The sequence below is a fragment of the Gadus morhua genome, chromosome 22 (genome assembly GCF_902167405.1).
Source record: "Gadus morhua chromosome 22, gadMor3.0, whole genome shotgun sequence".
Classification (NCBI taxonomy): Eukaryota; Metazoa; Chordata; class Actinopteri; order Gadiformes; family Gadidae; genus Gadus; species Gadus morhua.
In genome coordinates, this window is record NC_044069.1 from 12,555,101 (window position 1) to 12,574,767 (window position 19,667).

Below are 19,667 nucleotides of genomic sequence, written 5' to 3' on the forward strand. Positions count from 1 at the left end.
TCTGCCATCGTAAAAAACCCTTCCTCGAGTTACAAGCATTATCATATCCTCCCTCTCATGTTACATAGAATAAGACTGAGTCTCCAAAAGAGGCATTTGTTTGTCTATCTGTCCGTCTCTCTCTCTCTCTCTCTCTCTCTCTCTCTCTCTCTCTCTCTCTCTCTCTCTCTCTCTCTCTCTCTCTCTCTCTCTCTCTCTCTCTCTCTCTCTCTCTCTATTGAGTTCCATTGATCCACAGTGAGAGGTGAACTATAATGGTGTATCTATTGAGTGGTACTTATTTAACAATCAATTAATAATACAGAAAACACAGTCTGAGATACACATTCACAGATTTAATATTTCCCACCTGTAGTGGGCCCTGGATGTCCTCTCCTTCCCTCCTCTCCTCTTCTCTCCTCTCCCCTCCTTCTCTTCTCTCCTTTCCTCTCCTCCCCTCTCCTCTCCATCTCTCCTCTCCTCTCCTCTCCTCTCCATCTCTCCTCTCCTCTCCCCTCCTTCTCTCCTCTCCTCTCCTCTCCACTCCTTCTCTGGCATATGCGGTCCTAACCTCTGATGTCCAGGGCGTGAAGCAGTTGGAGAGCAAGGCGGCATTCCCAATTCCTGGTGTGTGGGAACGCGTGGGATGAGACTCGGGGCGGTCAGCACGGTTTGGTCAACATTATTCGTGCCTCTTTCAAAGTACCTTTCAAAGTTCACCACAAGCACTATGGGCTGCCTTTGAAGCCTAGCATGCACACACACACACACACACACACACACACACACACACACACACACACACACACACACACACACACACACACACACACACACACACACACACACACGTCTGGCACTAGCTCACTAGGCCTGCTGCTATATTTGAATCCTTCTTTCTCTTCCAAATCCCACGACAGAAATACACCGCCGCCACACCTTGTATGTTCGCAGCAAACTGGACCGACGCTTTGATTAATTATCGGACGGCGCAACAGGAAACAGGCTTTAACGCAGCAGAACGCAAACCCAGCTGCGTCCAGGCAGTGTGGCTCATTCCGTTGGATCTCCCTCGTCATCGCGTTCCAGAGAGTTTGCTGTACGCCACTGAAGGTAGACTTAGTGAGGAATTTCCTTACTGTGGTACACCATTGCTTTGTTCACCACCAAACCCACTGCGTGACACACGTTCATGTCCAGGGACTCGGAAACTGCAGGCCTTCAGCTTTGGGTATGAAAAAGAGGCAAAGAATGCCAAGGAAATGGATGCAAACGTAAATTGAGTTGTTATGGCTGAGGGCAAAAAAACGTGGGGGTATGTTATACCATTTACAAAATGGCCAATCGTGTGTTCGTTCAGATTCCCCAGATGGTAGTTAAGCATGAAAGAGAGACGCTATGAAAAGATGAAAAGATAGAAGGGTGGAGGCAAAATGAGGGAGGGAGAGATGAGGTCTCCCAGCGAGGCCACTAGGAGGGGCGATGGGTGTAAGCAGGGAGGGCCAGAGAGAGAAAGAAAGAAAGAAAGAAAGAAAGAGGTGGACATTCGACAAAGTGAGGGACAGAAAGAAGTTTAAGAGGGGAGGAGGATGGAGATTATTGGAAAGAAGTTCTGTGGCTGATGGGATAAGGGTAGGGGACTTCTGGAGCAAGCGGCAACACATTGCATGTACAGAAGACCATCTCTCCCAAGGATTACAATCAGGAAGCACTTAACAAAAAAAACTGGATTAAGGGACGCATCTGGATGTGGGTGTGAGCTCATCTTGGACGGATAAATAAATACTCAAGCCTAACTGGATAAACACTTGGAGTGATCTCGGAGGGTTCCACTCTGGACGTGGCTTCCTGTGTGGGATTGTGACCCTCTACCGTCCACAGAGCGAAACCCTAGCAGGTGTGATCTAATGCTTCCCTTCTTTTTGATGTCTGAATCCTACCCCAGTGAGCCAATCTAATGATACGCCTCTCCCGCCTCAACACAAGCGCCCCAGTGCCTGTGCTCTTAAATTAAACTCGCCGTAGTCCTCCCTTCAAGTTCCCGGCACTTCAAAGAAGAGCGCAATTTTCCAACCAGGGGTCAATGTTTGTCTATATTCAAACACATCCCATCGGCCTCGCTTGTAATCATGTCGGCGCACTCATTACGTCTGCGGTTCGCCATGCCATCGCTAGACGCCCGAGTCTGAGCAGTGTGCGCGAGGGAAGGTGAAAAGGCAGCAGTAGGAAAGAGTGAGCAACCCGACCGAGAGGTAAACAGAAGCGGCTTGGGCCAGGTAAACATGTCTCGGCTGCGGCCAGCTGTCCTCTAAACAAGCCGGACATAAATCAACACAGGGTAGAGCGTTGGTCCTCGGTGCCTTCGCGCAGAGTCCCGGAGTATCATAGGCTGCTCTGGGCAGCTTCAGGGTGGGGGGGGGGGGGGGGGGGGGGGGGGGGGGAAACCGAGAGGAGAGGAGCCAACGTTTGAGACGCGCAGACGGTCTTTGCGTCTGATGTTGTGGAGTTTATTGGGTGGAAACCTGTGGCGTTGTTCAGAGGGATTAAGGAGAACCCTGAGTTAGTAGCGGGGGGAACAACGGATTCTCTGCTGGGATAAAGAAGAGAAGAAGAAGCAAAGCGGAGTCAAGAAGGAGACGTGGGAGACGAGGCAGACAGTCAAGGCATGGGGTCGGACTATCCTTCCTCCCGCCGGACCGCGGGCGACTCTGGGAGTTCTAGGAGCCCCACACACACTCGCTGCAGCTGCAGCAACGGCAGCGGCAGCAGCAGGAGAGTCAGGGGTGTCCGCTGCTCCCCGTTCCTCCATCCCCGGACCCTGTTCCTGGTCCCCCTGCTGCTGCTGCTGTCCCTGCCCCTGTGGAGCCAGCAGGCCGAGGCCGTGGTGCACTCCAGCTTCAAGCGGCTCAGCGGCCGGGAGAAGAAGGAGATGCAGAAGGAGATCCTGTCCGTCCTGGGCCTGCCGGGGAGACCCAGGCCCCACCCCCCTCTCCGGCCGCCCTCCTCGGCCCCCCTGTTCATGCTGGACCTGTACCACGCCGTGTCGGCCGAGGGCGAGGAGCAGGGGAACGACATCCTGGGTAATAACGGAGTGAGGATGGGCGTGGCCGATGGGCGGGGTCACGTGATCCACGGCGTGCTGCCGACCCTCAGCACGCACACGCCGCCGCTGGGGACGGTGATCAGCGAGGCGGACACCGTGATGAGCTTCGTCAACCTGGGTGAGTGGTGCTGCCACTGGAGGTGCTGATCACCTGAGTGATGTCACTGGAGGTGCTGATCACCTGAGTGATGTCACTGGAGGTGCTGCTTACCTTCATTAGTTACTAGAGGTTCTGCTTACCTTCATTAGTTACTAGAGGTGCTGCTTACCTTCATTAGTTACTAGAGGTTCTGCTTACCTTCATTAGTTACTAGAGGTGCTGCTTACCTTCATTAGTTACTAGAGGTTCTGCTTACCTTCATTAGTTACTAGAGGTTCTGCTTACCTTTATTAGTTACTAGATGTGCTGATCCTTCAAGAGATGACACTAAAGGACCAGGGGTCTCATTTATAACCATTGCGTACGCACAAAACAGGGCTGAATTTGGCGTACGTGAATTTCCACGCCAAGGTTGTGTTCTATAAAAAAAAAAACTTGACGGGAGAATGTGCGCAGCCCTAAGCAAACTCTGACCCATGCGTACGCATGGTTTGGTGGAAAAGGAGAATTGGCGACACAGATGGTGTGGTGGTGAACTGAAGTCAGACAGAAGAATTGTAGAGTGAGAAGAACGATTATGTTTTATCATCGCCCTTCATAAATGTAATTTCAACCCGTATCATGCGTTAAATCTATGCAATCAGAATAATTTAAGTCAACTGCGTTTTTTCTCAGTTGTAACTCCAGAAACATCTCCCTAGAATAGAAATAAAATAAAAATCTCTATATTTAATCCCGTCACTCCATACTGTCCACTGACGGCGCAACTGCATGGAATAAAGCATCTGTCTAACATGTGTCAATAACTTAAGATTTTATGTAAACACATAATCAAATGTCAATTAAATCCCAAGTGTGGAAAACCAAGCCACACTCCTCATCACAATCGTTGTCCTTTACTCTCGATGCGCAGCTGCGCACACTTGTAGGCACTGTGATTTATAAAGCAAAGTTTGCGTCCGGTGTGCATACGCAGGGTTTTATAAATCTGAATATTTTTTGCCGCACGCAAAACTTGGCTTTTGGGCGTACGTACACTTTTAGTAGCGATCCCACGCACAGTTTTATAAATAAGACCCCAGGTGCTGATCACCTGAGGCTACCTTTTTGTTATAATATCACAACACATCTAATCACAATAACAATGACATTAAAATGTGTTCATCTTCCATATCATCTAATCCTCGCCAATAATGGTTGAACTTCTGCTTATCGACTTCTACATGAATAAGTTGTACATGTTGTTTAGGAATAAACTAACTTGAACACCATTTTATACTTTGACAATAGCAACAGCAGATACGTATTTTGTGTAAAGATCGAATTTCAGATTAAATTTATAGATTCAGATTGATTTACCAGATTGAGGCTGATATTTGAATTTGTATACATACATTGTTTGCTTTGTATGAACATCAAACGGCTAATTTAATAACAGAGCTGGGAGTTAGTCGTTTCAGAAAGTGAAGAGTAGGGCCAAACATCTGGATATGCTAATTTAAGTAACATGTTTTTAATTAAAAGCTGGTAAAAGTCCTGGTAAAACTTGAGGGCCTAGAAATCAGATGTCTCAGATGGTTGTAAAATAAACACAGCAGGACTTTTACTTTCCTAATGTGGAAGGGCCGCCCTCGACTGATAACCACCCAGAGTCTTTATGAGCAGCCTGCACAGGGGTCAGAGCCCTGCAGCCGTCACACATTACCACCGACTAATCCTATTAGGGTACTATTACAGCACAAACACAGGGAGATTATAGAGCTGAGCTTGTGTCTAATTGCTTAAAATAGAGATTTAACACATTCATCACTCAAGTGAAAGTGTAATCGTTTTACCACAATGCTATCATATTTGCCTCATGATAACATACACAAATATAAAAATATGTTTCAAATATATTTTACTAAACCTGAAGCAATACTAAGGAATTCAACTCCATTCATATTTATATATCTGAATATAGTCACATCTAAATATAGCAGGGATACATCATAATACTTTGTAATTTCGTTTTTATTTATAGAATAAAAGTGGAATCTAATTAAATGCAATAAGTACACACTTGAAGTCAACTCCTTCAGAATAATAACCAGTTAAAAGACTGTGGAAGTAGTGTGTGTTTCAGCAGGCTAACAATTTGTTCATGCTAGATTATATCCACAGTCAGGAACATTCTGGATATCTTGAATCTTCTCCATGCCATAAACACGTCAAGGCCAAGCTTATGTTTATCCTTATCAAGGTCTGAATAATTAAACTTCCTTTCCAATGGCTTCCTTCCTCCGGGCCGCTGGAATGTTGCACCGTGGGAAAAAACACTCCGCAAAAGGTTTATTCAAATTTAGAATTATAAATACTAGAGATACCAATACCCCTTTTTTAATGAACTCCAAATTATACAGCGTTTAGTTTACTCTCATCTTAATGACTTCATTAATCATAATTGGTTAGTTTTTTCTGTAACAGTTTGATAGTCCTGATGGAGGGTTAGATTGAGGGCAATCCAGTTAGAGAAACAAAAACAGAAAATAATAATTACATTCTGCGGTTCCCTTTCAGTATTCCCCAGTATTTAGCACCAAAACATTTATGGAAGCTAGCAAATAAAGGTTTGGCAGAAAAGCATTCAACAATGAAAGAAGAATCATAGATTTATAGATTCCCCTGTGCCATGTATAGAATCAAAGGTGTCCAATGTATGCCTGCATTGTGTGTGTGTGTGTGTGTGTGTGTGTGTGTGTGTGTGTGTGTGTGTGTGTGTGTGTGTGTGTGTGTGTGTGTGTGTGTGTGTGTGTGTGTGTGTGTGTGTGTGTGTGTGTGTGTGTGTGTGTGTGTGTATGCATCACCATCCACACATCTGTGCATGGGAAGACACAGCTGGTTAGAATTACATGTCCCAGTGACACACAGGCGGAGAGCGTCAGAGACGACAGAGGAGATGAAAAAAGCGATGGAAGATGCAGGTCTATAAATACAAGCCAGGGCTGTGATTAGTGGTGTGTGTGTGTGCTGCACAGCTGCAGCGGTCAGAGCCCTTAGTCTCTCTAATTACTGTACTCTGCACCATGTGTGTGTGTGTATGTGGGGTAAAGACACTGTACTCTGCTTTAGTCAGTGTATGGAGGATGTGTTACTGTATTGTAGGCTAACCTTAATATTGCCGTTTTGTAGTGAGGGAATCCCTGATTTCGGCAAGGTGATATATATTTTGTTTGACAACTTTATATGAGACAGTAGGTTTATGTCATCCCACCCGATAAGGAATTAGTGTTTACACAGAACACCAATAAACAAACTAATTGCAGGGGGTTCTCTTGTGTTCTGTATCTACAGCGTAGCTCTTGAGTCTGCTGGAGTAAAAAGAAAAAAGCGATGTTTATACATCAGGGAGGTATAATGGGAACTCGCAGCGTGCCAGAGTTGCTCAAACCTGTATGTTTCGGTTTTGAGGAGTGTCTGCTGCCACCTTGTGGTCAGATGGGGAAACGTCTAAAGAAAACGTCTCTTTTATATACAGATAAACCTTTAAGATAAAGATAAACCTACATTTGAGCCTATAAAGTCCCATTTTTCGATAACCAAACCTTTTATAGCACATTCATATTTTCCCATGCATATTAATAATGCATATCAATGTACATTTAGAGCACACATCATCATATACAGGCGTATCCTCCATCGGAACGTGAATGTGATTTTATTCACCTGTTCCTCCTCCAGTGGAGCAGGAGAGGGATCTGCTGCAGCCCCGGCCCTACTGGAAGGAGTTCCGCTTCGACCTCACCCCCCTCCCGCAGGGGGAGACAGTGACCGCCGCAGAGTTCCGTATCTACAAGACCCTGACGATGGGCCAGCGGGCTAACCGCACCCTCCATATCTCCGTCTACGAGATCCAGCGAGACAACAGACACAGGTAGGAGCCTTCCAGAGCCGGGGGGACAGTGGGGGGAGTTCAGGGCAAGGGGGCAATTAAAAACGATAGTGGAATTATTCTCCTACAGGCTATGTTGATAGGTTGTTTAAATTATTTGATTAGGATTAGGACACAATAAGGGTGTCTTCCATTCAATTGTAGGACATCTGGTATTAAGGCCCCTATAGCAATGAAGGCAAACCAATAGGCTCTAGTCCTGGATAACTGACTTTCCATTCCTGTGTTTCTACGTTCCTTCCCAGAGAGCCTGAACTGGTTCTGCTGGACATCCAGTCTGTCCCTGCTGGCCAGGAAGGTTGGCTGGCCTTTGACGTCACCTCCGCCTCCAACCGCTGGCTCCTCCACCCGCGCAGTAACCTAGGGATACGGCTCTACGTGGAGACAGAGGAAGGTGCGTCTGGTGCCATACATAGTTTCATGTTGAAATTGGCTCACTAATCGTGCCCTATATAGTGCACTGTCTAGGAGTCAATCCATCCAGGGAATTGTTCTCTATAAATCCTGTTATTCTGGTCCTATTTTGAAGAAAATTATATATATTTAAAGGGGGTAACGCTATAGCTATAACTGTGGTTACAACTCAAGCCACTAGAGGCTGCTCATGGGATAACTTGCACAGTGCAGGTTTAAAATATAGATTTCCTCAGTGTGTTTCAAACCGTGTCCCCGCAGATCGCTCCCTGTCCGCGGGCTGGATCGGTTTGGTTGGGCGCCGGGGCCCTCGTTCCAAGCAGCCCTTCATGGTGACGTTCTTCAGGGCCAGCCAGATTCCCTGCCGCCCACCGCGCGCCGTCAAACCAAACCCCCGCAAGAAGAAACACAAATACGACCTGCCCGTCCCCAGCATACATGGTACGTTAATTAACGTGACCATCTGTTGAATATTCCTCTTCTGGTGTTTACCCACCGTTTGTCACCATTGGTCATCATTAGCACTAAAAAGATCAACTGTTGAATATACATAGTTTATTTGATAATTCATTGAGACTTAATTATCTGAGTTGAAACTGGAAACAGATTCGCAGAGTGTGAGATGATCAAATTCATTGTGATTCTGAAAGGTTTCCAGTATGAATAGGCCTGTAGTACACACCATCTCAATGTTTCACTGTATCACCGTTTGTATAATGCTTAAGTGAGGATTAAATCAAATAGGCCTACTTACTTTTCAGATCACAGTCACGCCAACAGTGGGCGCCAGGCGTGCAGAAAACACGAACTCTACGTCAGCTTCAGTGACCTCGGCTGGAAGGTGGGTCTGATTATTATTTTCTAACTATATTTTCCAAAACCATAGTTTGCCATATATGTCAGCGTAAGCGTTGATATTGACTAAAAGAAGCCATATTTTATATGTGTCATTCGTAGTGACGGTAGAAGTGCTTTACCTGTATTTCTTTCAGGACTGGGTGTTGGCCCCTACGGGCTACTCTGCCTACTACTGTGATGGGGAATGTCTTTACCCTCTGGGCTCCTGCATGAACGCGACCAACCACGCCCTCATCCAACAAGTGGTCTGTACTCAATCCACCACTCAAAGGAGAATCCTCCACAACCATTACTTTGGAGTAAAAAGGTGTCGTTGTTTAGGTTTGGTTTTGGCTCAATAAAGGTGATATGGCTCTGGCTATCGGATCACAATATTGATCTGACTTTGTAAAAATCTGCTTTGAATTAGCCTCAGCCATTGGAGAGCAAAACTAGTTTTTTTTCTTCCGGAGGATCTAGGGTAGTTCCCTTTTTGCTAGGTTTGCAATGGGGGCATGAAACTTGCGTCTTCATTTAAAATGCAATGTAAAATGACCTTTAGGCCACTGCAAGATTATTTCAGTTCCTCCTACCAAAATATAAGTTGTTTCACTAAAGTTTATTTTTGCTCCACCTAATGTGCTCCTCAGGTGCATCTGTTAAAGCCAGAGGAGGTGCCCAAGGCGTGCTGCGCACCCACCAAACTGAGTCCCATCTCGGTGCTCTTCTACGACGAACACAACAACGTCATCCTCAAGAAGCACCGCAACATGGTGGTCAAGACCTGCGGATGTCTATGATACATCATCCCCTCCCCCCAGGCCCCAGTAGCAGGAGTGTTCGGTATATGTTCTTAAGGTTGTTGTACGAGCTGAAATGAGGTGGAATGATTTATAATGGCAATTATAAGGAAACCCATTTAGGCTCTGAAGCGCTTAACCGGTGGAGGGGAAACAATTAAGTTAGAATCCTTTGGCATTGAAAAAGCCACATGGCGTAGGTTTAAATCGAATCAGTACTTATTTTGACTATAAAATTCATTGAGTAGGATAACTGGATCCATGAACATGATGTATAAGCAGCTGGATAATGGCATACTATCCACGCAATCTCAGTAATCTTTGATTACAGGGTAGGATAGGATCAATCAAGTGTTATTGCAATCCTAAAAATCTCATTAACACGCGCACTCTATCTGATCCAGATGTTTCTCTTGTGACCATCTGGAAAGATTGAATCGCATCTCTAGGGTCAAAGGTCAGATCGTCAGTTTGTTTGATCATCGTGTTTATAAAGAGTGGTACTGCATGCATAGCATAGCTGCCTTGAAGATTTATATAGGATATGTGCTGCTATGTTTTCCTAAACTGATTTAGTTCATCGAAAGATATTGCCCTTAAGCTAGAGTGGACAGTTTAACACTGTACTGTGTGATGAAACAAGATACAAGTTTGTGTGTTCAAGTCTACCCTCCAAGCTATCCAATTCCAGTTTTAAGTCGAAGTAAGACTTCCTCCATTTGCTTTTTAAAGCCACCATGATTTCACTGAATATTCTGGGGACCTCCCAGATTTTATTTGATATATAATTGTCTTAATATTATCATATTGTTTCAGAGTAGGGGAGCCTTCAACATCAATTTTGTCTTAATACTGTAAATATAAGGCCGTATACAGATACTTTAGTTACAGGAAAAATAATGTTTGTTTGAATAGACCATATTTGTACTGTTAAGTTTTTGCACATATTTTGTACATTTCACTCAGATTAACTTGATATACATGGTAGCATATGACATTTGATTTCAGAACTTCCTTCCCATTAATTAATACCTTCCACATTAAATGAGGGGTTTGAATACAACAGTGTCAACATATACCCCTTTGACTTTAACATTGCCTTTTTTAAATGTCATAATCAACCTCGAAATGGTGATCAGTCAGAAGTCATATTACAAAAGGTGCTTTGATAAATAAAGCGTTGTAGTGTTACTTTAAATACATTGCCGTTTATTGAAAAGGTTAAAAAGCAAAACATACATCAGCAGTCGTAACTAATTAGTTAGCCTTTTATACTTCAGTTGCATGATGCTGCGCAAGTTTGAATCTTTATATCTAGATATAGATATATAAAAAAAACTAGACCGCTACAACGTCTTGGCCTTTGCCTGAAATGTCATCCGAACTGTTCAGTTCACGGCAGTGAATTCAAATTAGTTGAAATAGTGATTAAGAGACCACAAGAGAGCAAGTATCAGGAGGTATACGTGCATAGTTCTGGAACCAATGGAATTCTTTTCCTTAAAAATGGAATCCTGAATGCGGCGCATGTCACCCTTACATTCTATTCCCAAGTCTTGCACAATGGGCCTCATCACCTAAAGGCCAGAACAAAGTTGGCCAGTAGTAGAATGAGGCCAGTTAGAACAACGTAACCTCAGTGCATGGGGATAGGGTGGGCAGCAGGGGTTGCATGACACAGGGTGTCTTAACATTGCAACAGTGAGGCATGGATGAACAACACCCAATACACTCAAGGTCACTAGGTACTGTTGGTCGAGGCATGACCAAGAGGAAAGAAGCAAATCGGAACCAGAGCCATTTTTTTTGCGTTGTTTGGCCTGGAAAGCCTTGGTCCCAAAAAGCTAAAAACTTTCAAACATGTTCTTTGTTTTATCCACAACTTGTATTTAATCGTTCAAAAAAAAAGCACAATGAATTTAGCTAGTGGTTTGCTGTGCAAGTCCAGGTTATTGATGCAGGATAAATGACAATGGTCATATCCATTCAAACACAAACATGACACATGTCCGTAATGATGCGCTTTGGCCTGACCAAAATATATTTTAAAGGGGGTGTGGCGGCTGTTTGCTTTGTGGTCGATCATTAGCAGTTTCAGACAAAAGCAACCGTTCTGTTCGTTATGGAACATTATGGGACACAAAGCAGATAAGCTGTTTTGCTCAAAAGACAAATAAAAAAATAACAGATGCTGGTTTACTCAGTGTTCTTTTCCCAACATGCACAGACACACAACATAGGCATCATCACCGCCGAATAAAGCCATTCTGCCCATGATATTAACAAACACCGGGGTCCCAGAAGTCACCGTTGGGGGATCTTGTTTTTCCTTCAAGTCATCGTCATTGTGTATCTGTAAGGATAAAAACAACTGATCAATTTAAATATCCCTCAGGGAGCATTTCGTACGAGAGGGAAGGAGGCATAGAGGTCCACGTTGCAGTAAAATATACAACCAGCTGGGCCAAGATAAGCGCCAGTAGCTGCAGTTTGTTCCATAAATGCAAGGGGCCGGTGTCTCTCTTACCCATCACTCGGGCAGGGGACTCCAGCCTGCTGCTCTCCTATGCCTTGACGTCCACAAGCTCTGGAGGCATGGGTGACTTGGGGTGTTTGCTCTCAAAATGCTGCTTGAAGGTCTTGGGGTCTGGCATCATTGTCTGGAGGGAGAACACCAGGCGAAATGTGATTCACCACACAGAGAACCATTTTATCATGTTGATGAATGGGTTATATACCACTGAATCCCTCCGGGTCCGGTAGAAGCCCAAAGTGCGCATTATATTGACCACCCAGATAGATTTGCATGGTGATCACGGATACTTAAAGAAGGTGCCTTAAAGCGAGTCTTAACAGATTTGACTGTATTTTGTCCCAACCAATGCTGGGATAAATCACGTGCAATCATCAATAACTAGCATGAACAACAACATTTTAATATTATAAGGAGTGACTTCTAGATAAGAAATAGAGACAAACCCACTCATGAAAAAGTAGTAGTAAAAAAAAAAAAACTAGCCAGCACTTGGCCCTATAAAACTCACCCTGCAGACAGGGCAGGTGTGGACCAGAGCTGCCATTGCTGATGACTTCTGCTCAGCCAAACCACCCTTCTTTTTATCTGAAGCCTTCTTGGCGTTCTTCTGCTGGGACTGGATCTTCTGCTGCCCTCGAGCCATGATCCTAGCTATGATGGAAGAAGCAAAGTGAGATTACAGACCTTGCAAGACCTTGAATATCAATATATTAACAGAATACCAGTCACATGGGAGTGTAATTGGTACGAATTCATATTTATTTGGGATTGAATTTAGAGAAGCACTGGAAGAAAATATATAACCCTTTCTAATAAGATATGATACGTCTTCGGTGGCTAGGTACTACGGAGTTGACTTGATCACACACATGTTTGTTGACTCAGGAATAGCGGGGGCACTGTAGTCATGAACGATATCTAATCTTCGGTTGAAACCCAACACAACACAACAAATGGTTAAGCCAACAGTCGGCCTTCTAGGTTACGATTCCGATTCGAGTTCAACTACAACCTTAATACTACCATCACACCAAGTGTTACATTACAAGTGTTATCGGGCTATAGATAATCGCCAATACTCCAACCCAAACCGACATATGTTACGGATTCATTTCTACGCATCGTTTAGACACGTCTTCTTCAACACGGTGGCCTCGCTAGGCTAGCTTCGTTAGCCGAACGCGCTACATCCAAATAGCGCTCTTCTAAATTACGATGTTGCCCGCCGGTGCACCAACATGAAACCCCTTTCCATAACGAGTGGATGTTTTGACAAACAAAATGGTGCTCTCCAATGAAAAGGATACCAAACGAGATTCTGAAAATGTACCTTGTATCTTGCTTTCTTTTCTTCAGTCGTTTCCTTTTACCACTGAGACTTTCAGAGGAATCATTAGAGAGGGCATTTGGCTACATCATTTTGCTGTAAATCTACAATACATATTATCTACAGCGCCACCTAGCGCCGCCGCCATTGATGGCTTTCGAAATGCTAAATTCAATTAGCACTCAACATTTATTAAGAAAAGCGTGAGCTGTATTGTTGCCTATTATATGTTTTCTATATTCCTACACGCAAATATTCCATATTTATTATTTCTGGCAGGGGAAAAAAAGTAACTCTATCAACATTTGCCAATGTATGAATTTTATTTTTGCTTTATTTGAGTTTGTTGTAGCAATACTGATTTGCGCGCGTGCGTGCGTGCGCGTGCGTTTGTGTTCGTGTGTGTGTGTGTGTGTGTGTGTGTGTGTGTGTGTGTGTGTGTGTGTGTGTGTGTGTGTGTGTGTGTGTGTGTGTGTGTGTGTGTGTGTGTGTGTGTGTGTGCGGCTCGATACACGCCAATGTTTTTTATTTCCCAAACTGGATGTTGGGACAGCAGGGGACGCTGTGGAGCACAGAACAATCTCCTGGCAGCTCCATCCATTAGTCGACGTCTACTTCTAGTTGACATGATCCCCCCGTCGGTTCCATTTCTTTCCACAAAAGAAACAGTTGGCCTGACTGAATTAAGTCTACCCGTAGGTGAAGTCCTACATGTCTGAAATAGGTTTTAAGTGATCACCTGTAATAGCATTCAGTGTTTATCTATGGTTGAGTATGCTGGTTTCACTTCAGCCTGTGCCTAAACAAACACAAGGCTATACGGATTTTCATATTCTGTGTTTGGTTTTCAGTGATTGTGAACAGACGCATAGGCGTCGATTACGGGAGACGTGTCCCCCCCACTATTTAAAAATGTGCAAAACAATTGCGACTGAAAAAATCCCCACACACTCAACCGAAATCGTCGAGTCTAAAATCATGCGATAGGCGCGCACGAAGACATCATTTATTAGATGGGCCTACCTAATAAACCGTTGTAACACACAAGACCGGAACCCATAGCAACGCCGGTAAACAAACCCAGAGAAGCCCAATCCCTATGAGATCTCCCCGCGCTACGGCCATCCGGAGGCGCACAGAGCTTTTGGCCGTGATATTACATGTACAATTATATTATATTATATACTATTTATATATAGAGCTCCGAGAGTCGCAAACGGCAAAAATCACTTTCTACTCCATGCTGCAGTTCACCCCGGACTGCACTGCAATAAGTTTGACGGTTGAACGCTGATTGGCTGTTACGTTACATATGTCACTCAGTGGCCACGCTGTTGAACGCTGATTGGCGTGATTGTCATCACGCGAAATTCGTGTCAAAGTTGAAATATTTCAACTCGAGCGAATTTGTCGCGCAACAAATCCTCGTGAACGCGCTCGCCTGTGCACGGCGAAAATGTGGCGCGACAAATCAAAACAAATCAAAAAAATTCGCCCGATACGCGTCTATACTTTCACTTTGTATGGGATCTTGTCGCCCCGTCCCGTTTGGTGTGAACGCACTGGGGAAGTTTCAAGACAGACAGCCAAAATTGGCATTTTAATTCAGAAAATAGCCGGTCCTTTTGCTTCCTGTAAAAGAATGTTTGTGACACTGGATAACGATATGGATGCATCATTCTAGCCTGCATGTGGAGGGCCACATAAGGTAAGAAATTGGTTTACGTAAACTTTGCTGCTGGTTCTGTTTGCTCGTGATTACCTAGCCAAAGGTTACCCACGGTCTTAAGCGATTGTGATCTGATTCTGGTTTGTGCTCCAGCTAGTATGCATTGTATGTATAGATTGCAGCTAGTAGCAGCTTCACACGATGCGATTGCTATGCCAATGTGGTTATAGTTTTTTTTTGGCTGATTGAGATATGTGACGACTTGGAGCCTGGTAGGCCTATCCTCCATGTTCTCGCACAACCTGTGTGATTATCCTAAACTGTAGGGGATTTTATTTGCGGGCAATTTGCTTATGATGTTGTAACGAGTGAAGTCTACATTGGTCCTTCGCAAGTGTTTACTGGTGGTCAGGATTTGGCAGATGCAATACTCCTCTGGGCGCTTTTTTTTTTTTTTTTTTTAATGCAGCATAACATTATGCTACCAGCAGCCCTTGCTCGGCTTCAAAAGGCTGATGCTCAGTACCTCGTTTAATTTCGTACCTCCTTTACAGTCTGGCATTGTTTGTCTTGTAAACTTTGTTGATGTCAAGATAAGTGTTGAATGGCCAACACCGTTCTTTGTCCTGTGTGTACTGTGTATTAGTATTACCTATCCCAAGCCAATACCCCGGTGTTTCCAACGCCGTTTTGCAAAACAAACCAAAAGACAAACTGTGGTTTTCAACTTTTATTGTTCGAATGGGATTTTCAACACCTGACAATACACTGTAGAACATATTGTAATGCAGCGTTGAATGGATGAATAGCTTACATAAGGGTACCCAGCACTTTTCAAACCACACTCAAACTTATGGTTATTGTCCCCACCACTTCTAAAAACAAACAGACGCCCTTGAACAGACATAAACACTTAGTTTATGTCTAAGTGTGTCCCACTGTCACTGTGTTGCATGTCCGTTTATGTTTATTCGTCAAGCTGCTATTCTCACCTATAATTGATTTCCATTAATCCCAATCAGCATTTTAAGTGGTTGATACTTTTTTGGATTTGAAATGGAAGTGTAAAGCAGTATATGTGTCCTGAATCTTACCTCTGGTTCAGGATTCCAACACTCAACATGACACTATGAACCCTGAGCGTTTTCCATGAGGGTAAAGGTTGCCAGTGATTAATATGATTAATATATATTGCGAAATATCATTGTCTTAATACAGGTTACTGGATTCTTAATACTGGTTCTGACTATTGGGGAAACTGCCATGTGCACAAGGCTTGTAGCTTACCTGTGTGGTTGGGTCCACCTGATTGGTTAAAAGGAAATCACGTAGAACTTCTTGCTAAAGCTGCTGCTCAAGGCTATAGTCTGAATGTTGTTATGGCTTTTAGGTTAATATAGAATGGTACATTAACCGTATAGTAAGATCCTCTACTCTACTAATGTGTAATAGTGTAAAATGTAATGATACACCAAATAATCATAAACACATAAACGAGCAGGTAACCAACATTTATTGACCATTATCAACTTTACAATAAAACCAGAAACATCTGTCAACATTAGCAAAATAAAGAACAAAACTCAATCCAATGTATTTACATAGACAAAGCAGATTCAGGCTCACACACAACAGATAAACAACTGCTTTGTTTGAACCGCAGCGGTGAACATAGCAAGCCTTATGTGTTCTCTTCTTCTAGAATAAGGTACAAATTAAAATTGCCTATGTTTTTTTATATTTTCTTTAAAACAAACAAGACGGAGCTTTTTTTTTTAATCATCGAGAAGGTCCTCTATAGTACACCACAAAATACTGCAAATTTGGGTTAAAATATCGGAATGTAAAAAGTCTTTTAATTTCTGATTTCTTTTTTTTGTATCTTTTTTTTGTTTTGTGTTTTTATTTCGTTTAGTTTTTTTTAACTCTTCTATTTAACAGTCAGTTCAAGTGGTGGTGGTGGTGGTCTATTATCGCTGCTGCAGTCCACTGGAAGGAGGCATCTTGAAGCAGTGGCAGTGGAGGAAGGAGGGGGAGGGGGAGGGGGAGGGGGTGCTTTTTCTGATGCCCGAAAAAAAAAGATGCTTTTTAGCTCCTTCCACTTTCCATCCTTCCCATGACCCCGTGTGACGAGGGCCGAGGGACTCCCGTCGCTTTAAATCCATGCTCCAGCGTGGCGAAGAACAGACCCACAGCACTAACACTCAAAAGCCTGCGTCCGGATACTGAAAACCAGGGAAGTGAATCTAGTGAATCTAGTCTGCCGTTACCATGACAAAAGTGGCACGTCGAAGGAGTCTCTCACATACATGTGTATATATTTACATATACCCATACATATGTCTACATATACACATATATATAAATATATATATATATGCTCTTTAATTTTCTCTTTCTTTTTTGCTCTCTCTCACTCTCGCTCTCACATGAAAAACAGTTCGTTGAGACACAGTTCACTCGGGTACAATCACTCTTTGTTTTCAGACGGGGTGGCACTCGGGCTGGGGGTCTCCTCTGTGGGTTTTGTGGCCTCAGGTGCCGGAGCGGCCTCTTCCTTGGCCTCCTCTTTGGGGGCCTCCTCCTTGGCCGGTGCTGCGGCCTCCTCAGCCTTTGGGGCAGCCTCGGCTCCTCCGGCCGCCGCCTCCTCCTTCACCTCCTCCTTCTTCTCATCTGTGGTGGCGGCGGCGGCGGCGCCGTTCTCGGCTGGCTTCCCCTCAGTGGGGCTGGCGGCGGCGGTGGCAGCGGCCTCGCCGGCCGGCGCCTCCTCTTTCACCGCCTCAGCGCCCTTCTTGGTCTTCTTAAGGTTGAGCTTGAAGTTGAAGGGCTTCTTGAGGGAGAACTTCTTCTTCTTCTTCTTGGGGGTCTCCTTGGCGGCTCCGGCGTCCGCCTTGGCCGCCTCTCCGTCAGCGGCGGGCGCGGGCTCGATGGCGTCGCCGCTGGCTGCGGGTTCCTTGGCGGCCTCGGCCGAGCCGTTGGTGGCGGCCGTTTCCCCGTCAGCCTTCGCGGAGACCTCGCCGTTGGTCTTGACGTGTCCATTCTCCTGAGAGATGAGGTTAAAAATGGCATTGATTTAATTGATGGCTTTTCTGTTATTGTCTAAGCACAAAAATAAAAAAAAACAACGTCTCTTTTAGAAAAAGACATGTTCAATAACTAGACATAAAGACAATAAGAATTGTGTGTTTTCCATTTAAACAAGAACCGAAAACGTCGTCGATGTCGTCAATTAACCACCGTGCCGCCAAGCGAGCTCGGAGGCGACGCCTTGTAGTAACGCGGTACGGCGATAGGCGGCGGTCGCGCTACACAAACCGCGGAAGGCTCGCCATCAGACGCCAGACAGAGACCGTCTTCCAACAAAGAAAAAGGTTGTGGCAAACGATTTAATGAAGTGAAGTCGGCAACTTCCCTTATCGCGATGTATTTGAAAATAAATAAACAGCTAAACGAAACCTCTCCTCTCACATCCGCACAAAAATACACAAGAAAAAATAATAATCACTTGATATGACATTTCATGGTCCTATCAACGCGAACCATACTTGTCTAGACAAGTCCGGTACCTGCTGCAGAAATTCACAAACAGCGTGTGATTCTAATTTTAATCAAAGTGAAGACTTTATTTTGCTAAACAGGTGGCCGTGCATCAAATAATAAGGCAACTAGGCAGACGCCTGCCTACGTGCGCCCTGCCTTCTCCAGACCGACCCCTCCCCCTTCATGAATGACACCGTGAACATCGTTGGGGGCTTTGGATAGGTAAAATCGCCGAACCCACCCTAGCTCCAGGGGCTCAAATACCGACAGCGAATAATATTCATCAATGAAATCAAGTCGTCTACGATAAGTATTTGTTTGGTCATGTTAAATATGAACGACATTCTCGGTTTCATTTCAAATTGGATCCTCCCGCGTCTGAAACAAGTGTCTGGCCACACGGTCACCAGAGGACAGGCGAGCTCATCGTATGATATCAACCCCCAAAAGTCTTCCATTTCACACCAAAACAAGGATAAGGCGACTTAGTAAACAGATATCATTAACTGTATGTTTTTGAAAATAAATGTTGAACCGCTGTTGCTGGTATAATTGCGCTGTAAAACAGTAATTCAGCGTAAATTACCTGTCCATTGGTTTTGACCGCTGCACCGTCGGCGGCAGCAGCGTTCGCCTCAGCGGCCACCTCTCCCTTGGAAGCCTGTGATCCCATTCTCTTTTCTGTTAATTTGTTTAAAGCAAATGAAAAAGAAAAACGAAAAAGTCGTTTTGAAGTAAATCCAAAAACCAGGTCAAATTACGCGTCCACCGGTGAAATGATGAAAAAAAAGCGTGTTACTCGTTGTTTAATGTGAAAATTGTTACTCCCCCTCTATCGCTCTGTCTCGTTTCGACCTGTCGTCCCAGCAGAAAGACACCTACTAAATTCTAAACTGATTGAACGCAACGCTTGAAGATAGCCCTAGTCTGAAAAACCACCCAGGGGTGTGGTCTATAGCAACTCTGCCCAATCACCAACCAATACTCCAACCATTCTCCTCCCTTCGGATGAAAAAAAACCCAGAGCACTCTCCTCTCCATCTCCATCACATGCTGTAGGTTCGGAATGGAGAAAAGTAATACATGGAGCAACTTTTGCTTAACAATGGTGAATGTGCGTACAACTCCATATTACTTAACATGGTGTCATCGGTTACGTTGTTGAAATAGTGACAGCGTTGTTTCGTAAAAAAAAAGCCGGTTTGACGCAAGACGTTAGTGCACTAGCCACTATTATGGTGTTTGTCTAGGAGGCTGTCATGACTGGGTTTGTTGTTCACTTCCGCTTGTCAACAACATACCAGCAGTGGAGAATGTCAACGTGATACTCATGCACATTCCTAGTGCTTCGATCCTCGCCCCCAAACATCCACTCAACTTGTTATTGATAATGTTGTTATTGATACGTTGGAAGGATATTTTCCACGATCA

The 19,667-nt window shown here is 44.4% G+C and overlaps 3 protein-coding genes across 4 annotated transcripts; 1 reads left to right on the forward strand and 2 right to left on the reverse strand.

The window, feature by feature from the left end:
• Positions 1-2,422: 2,422 nt before the first annotated feature.
• On the forward strand, positions 2,423-11,127 carry bmp8a (bone morphogenetic protein 8a). The gene is made up of 7 exons (XM_030346897.1): positions 2,423-3,200; positions 6,903-7,095; positions 7,359-7,507; positions 7,789-7,968; positions 8,289-8,368; positions 8,520-8,630; positions 9,015-11,127. The coding sequence occupies exons 1-7, from the start codon at positions 2,645-2,647 to the stop codon at positions 9,162-9,164; spliced, it is 1,419 nt and encodes a 472-aa protein (XP_030202757.1). The 5' UTR covers positions 2,423-2,644; the 3' UTR covers positions 9,165-11,127.
• zgc:91910 (Zinc finger protein 706-like) lies at positions 10,353-13,147 on the reverse strand. Of its 2 annotated transcripts, XM_030346898.1 has the most exons (4): positions 13,031-13,146; positions 12,209-12,351; positions 11,692-11,824; positions 10,353-11,517 (listed from the first exon to the last, which is right to left on the reverse strand). In XM_030346898.1, exons 2-3 carry the CDS (start codon positions 12,341-12,343, stop codon positions 11,729-11,731), a joined length of 231 nt encoding a protein of 76 aa, XP_030202758.1. In that variant the 5' UTR covers positions 12,344-12,351; positions 13,031-13,146; the 3' UTR covers positions 10,353-11,517; positions 11,692-11,728. The 2 variants fall into 2 exon arrangements, with proteins under 2 accessions (XP_030202758.1, XP_030202759.1); XM_030346899.1 differs by lacking the exon at positions 10,353-11,517 and having other exon boundaries at positions 11,689-11,824; positions 13,031-13,147.
• Positions 13,148-16,188: 3,041 nt separating this feature from the next.
• Positions 16,189-19,277, reverse strand: marcksl1b (MARCKS-like 1b). The gene is made up of 2 exons (XM_030347566.1): positions 18,823-19,277; positions 16,189-17,739 (listed from the first exon to the last, which is right to left on the reverse strand). The coding sequence occupies exons 1-2, from the start codon at positions 18,907-18,909 to the stop codon at positions 17,167-17,169; spliced, it is 660 nt and encodes a 219-aa protein (XP_030203426.1). The 5' UTR covers positions 18,910-19,277; the 3' UTR covers positions 16,189-17,166.
• Between the last annotated feature and the right edge of the window lie 390 nt (positions 19,278-19,667).

What these genes read in the sequence shown, in the direction of transcription:
- bmp8a (XM_030346897.1), top strand. Translation starts at nt 2,645, where the DNA reads ATGGGGTCGGACTATCCTTCCTCCCGCCGGACCGCGGGCGACTCTGGG. An exon ending in GCCCGTCCCCAGCATACATG is followed by an intron (nt 7,969 to 8,288) that starts GTACGTTAATTA and finishes CTTACTTTTCAG; the next exon opens with ATCACAGTCACGCCAACAGT. An exon ending in ACGCCCTCATCCAACAAGTG is followed by an intron (nt 8,631 to 9,014) that starts GTCTGTACTCAA and finishes TGTGCTCCTCAG; the next exon opens with GTGCATCTGTTAAAGCCAGA.
- zgc:91910 (XM_030346898.1), bottom strand. Translation starts at nt 12,343, where the DNA reads ATGGCTCGAGGGCAGCAGAAGATCCAGTCCCAGCAGAAGAACGCCAAG. An exon ending in ACACCTGCCCTGTCTGCAGG is followed by an intron (nt 11,825 to 12,208) that starts GTGAGTTTTATA and finishes TTCTCCCTCCAG; the next exon opens with ACAATGATGCCAGACCCCAA.
- marcksl1b (XM_030347566.1), bottom strand. Translation starts at nt 18,909, where the DNA reads ATGGGATCACAGGCTTCCAAGGGAGAGGTGGCCGCTGAGGCGAACGCT. An exon ending in CGGTCAAAACCAATGGACAG is followed by an intron (nt 17,740 to 18,822) that starts GTAATTTACGCT and finishes CTCATCTCTCAG; the next exon opens with GAGAATGGACACGTCAAGAC.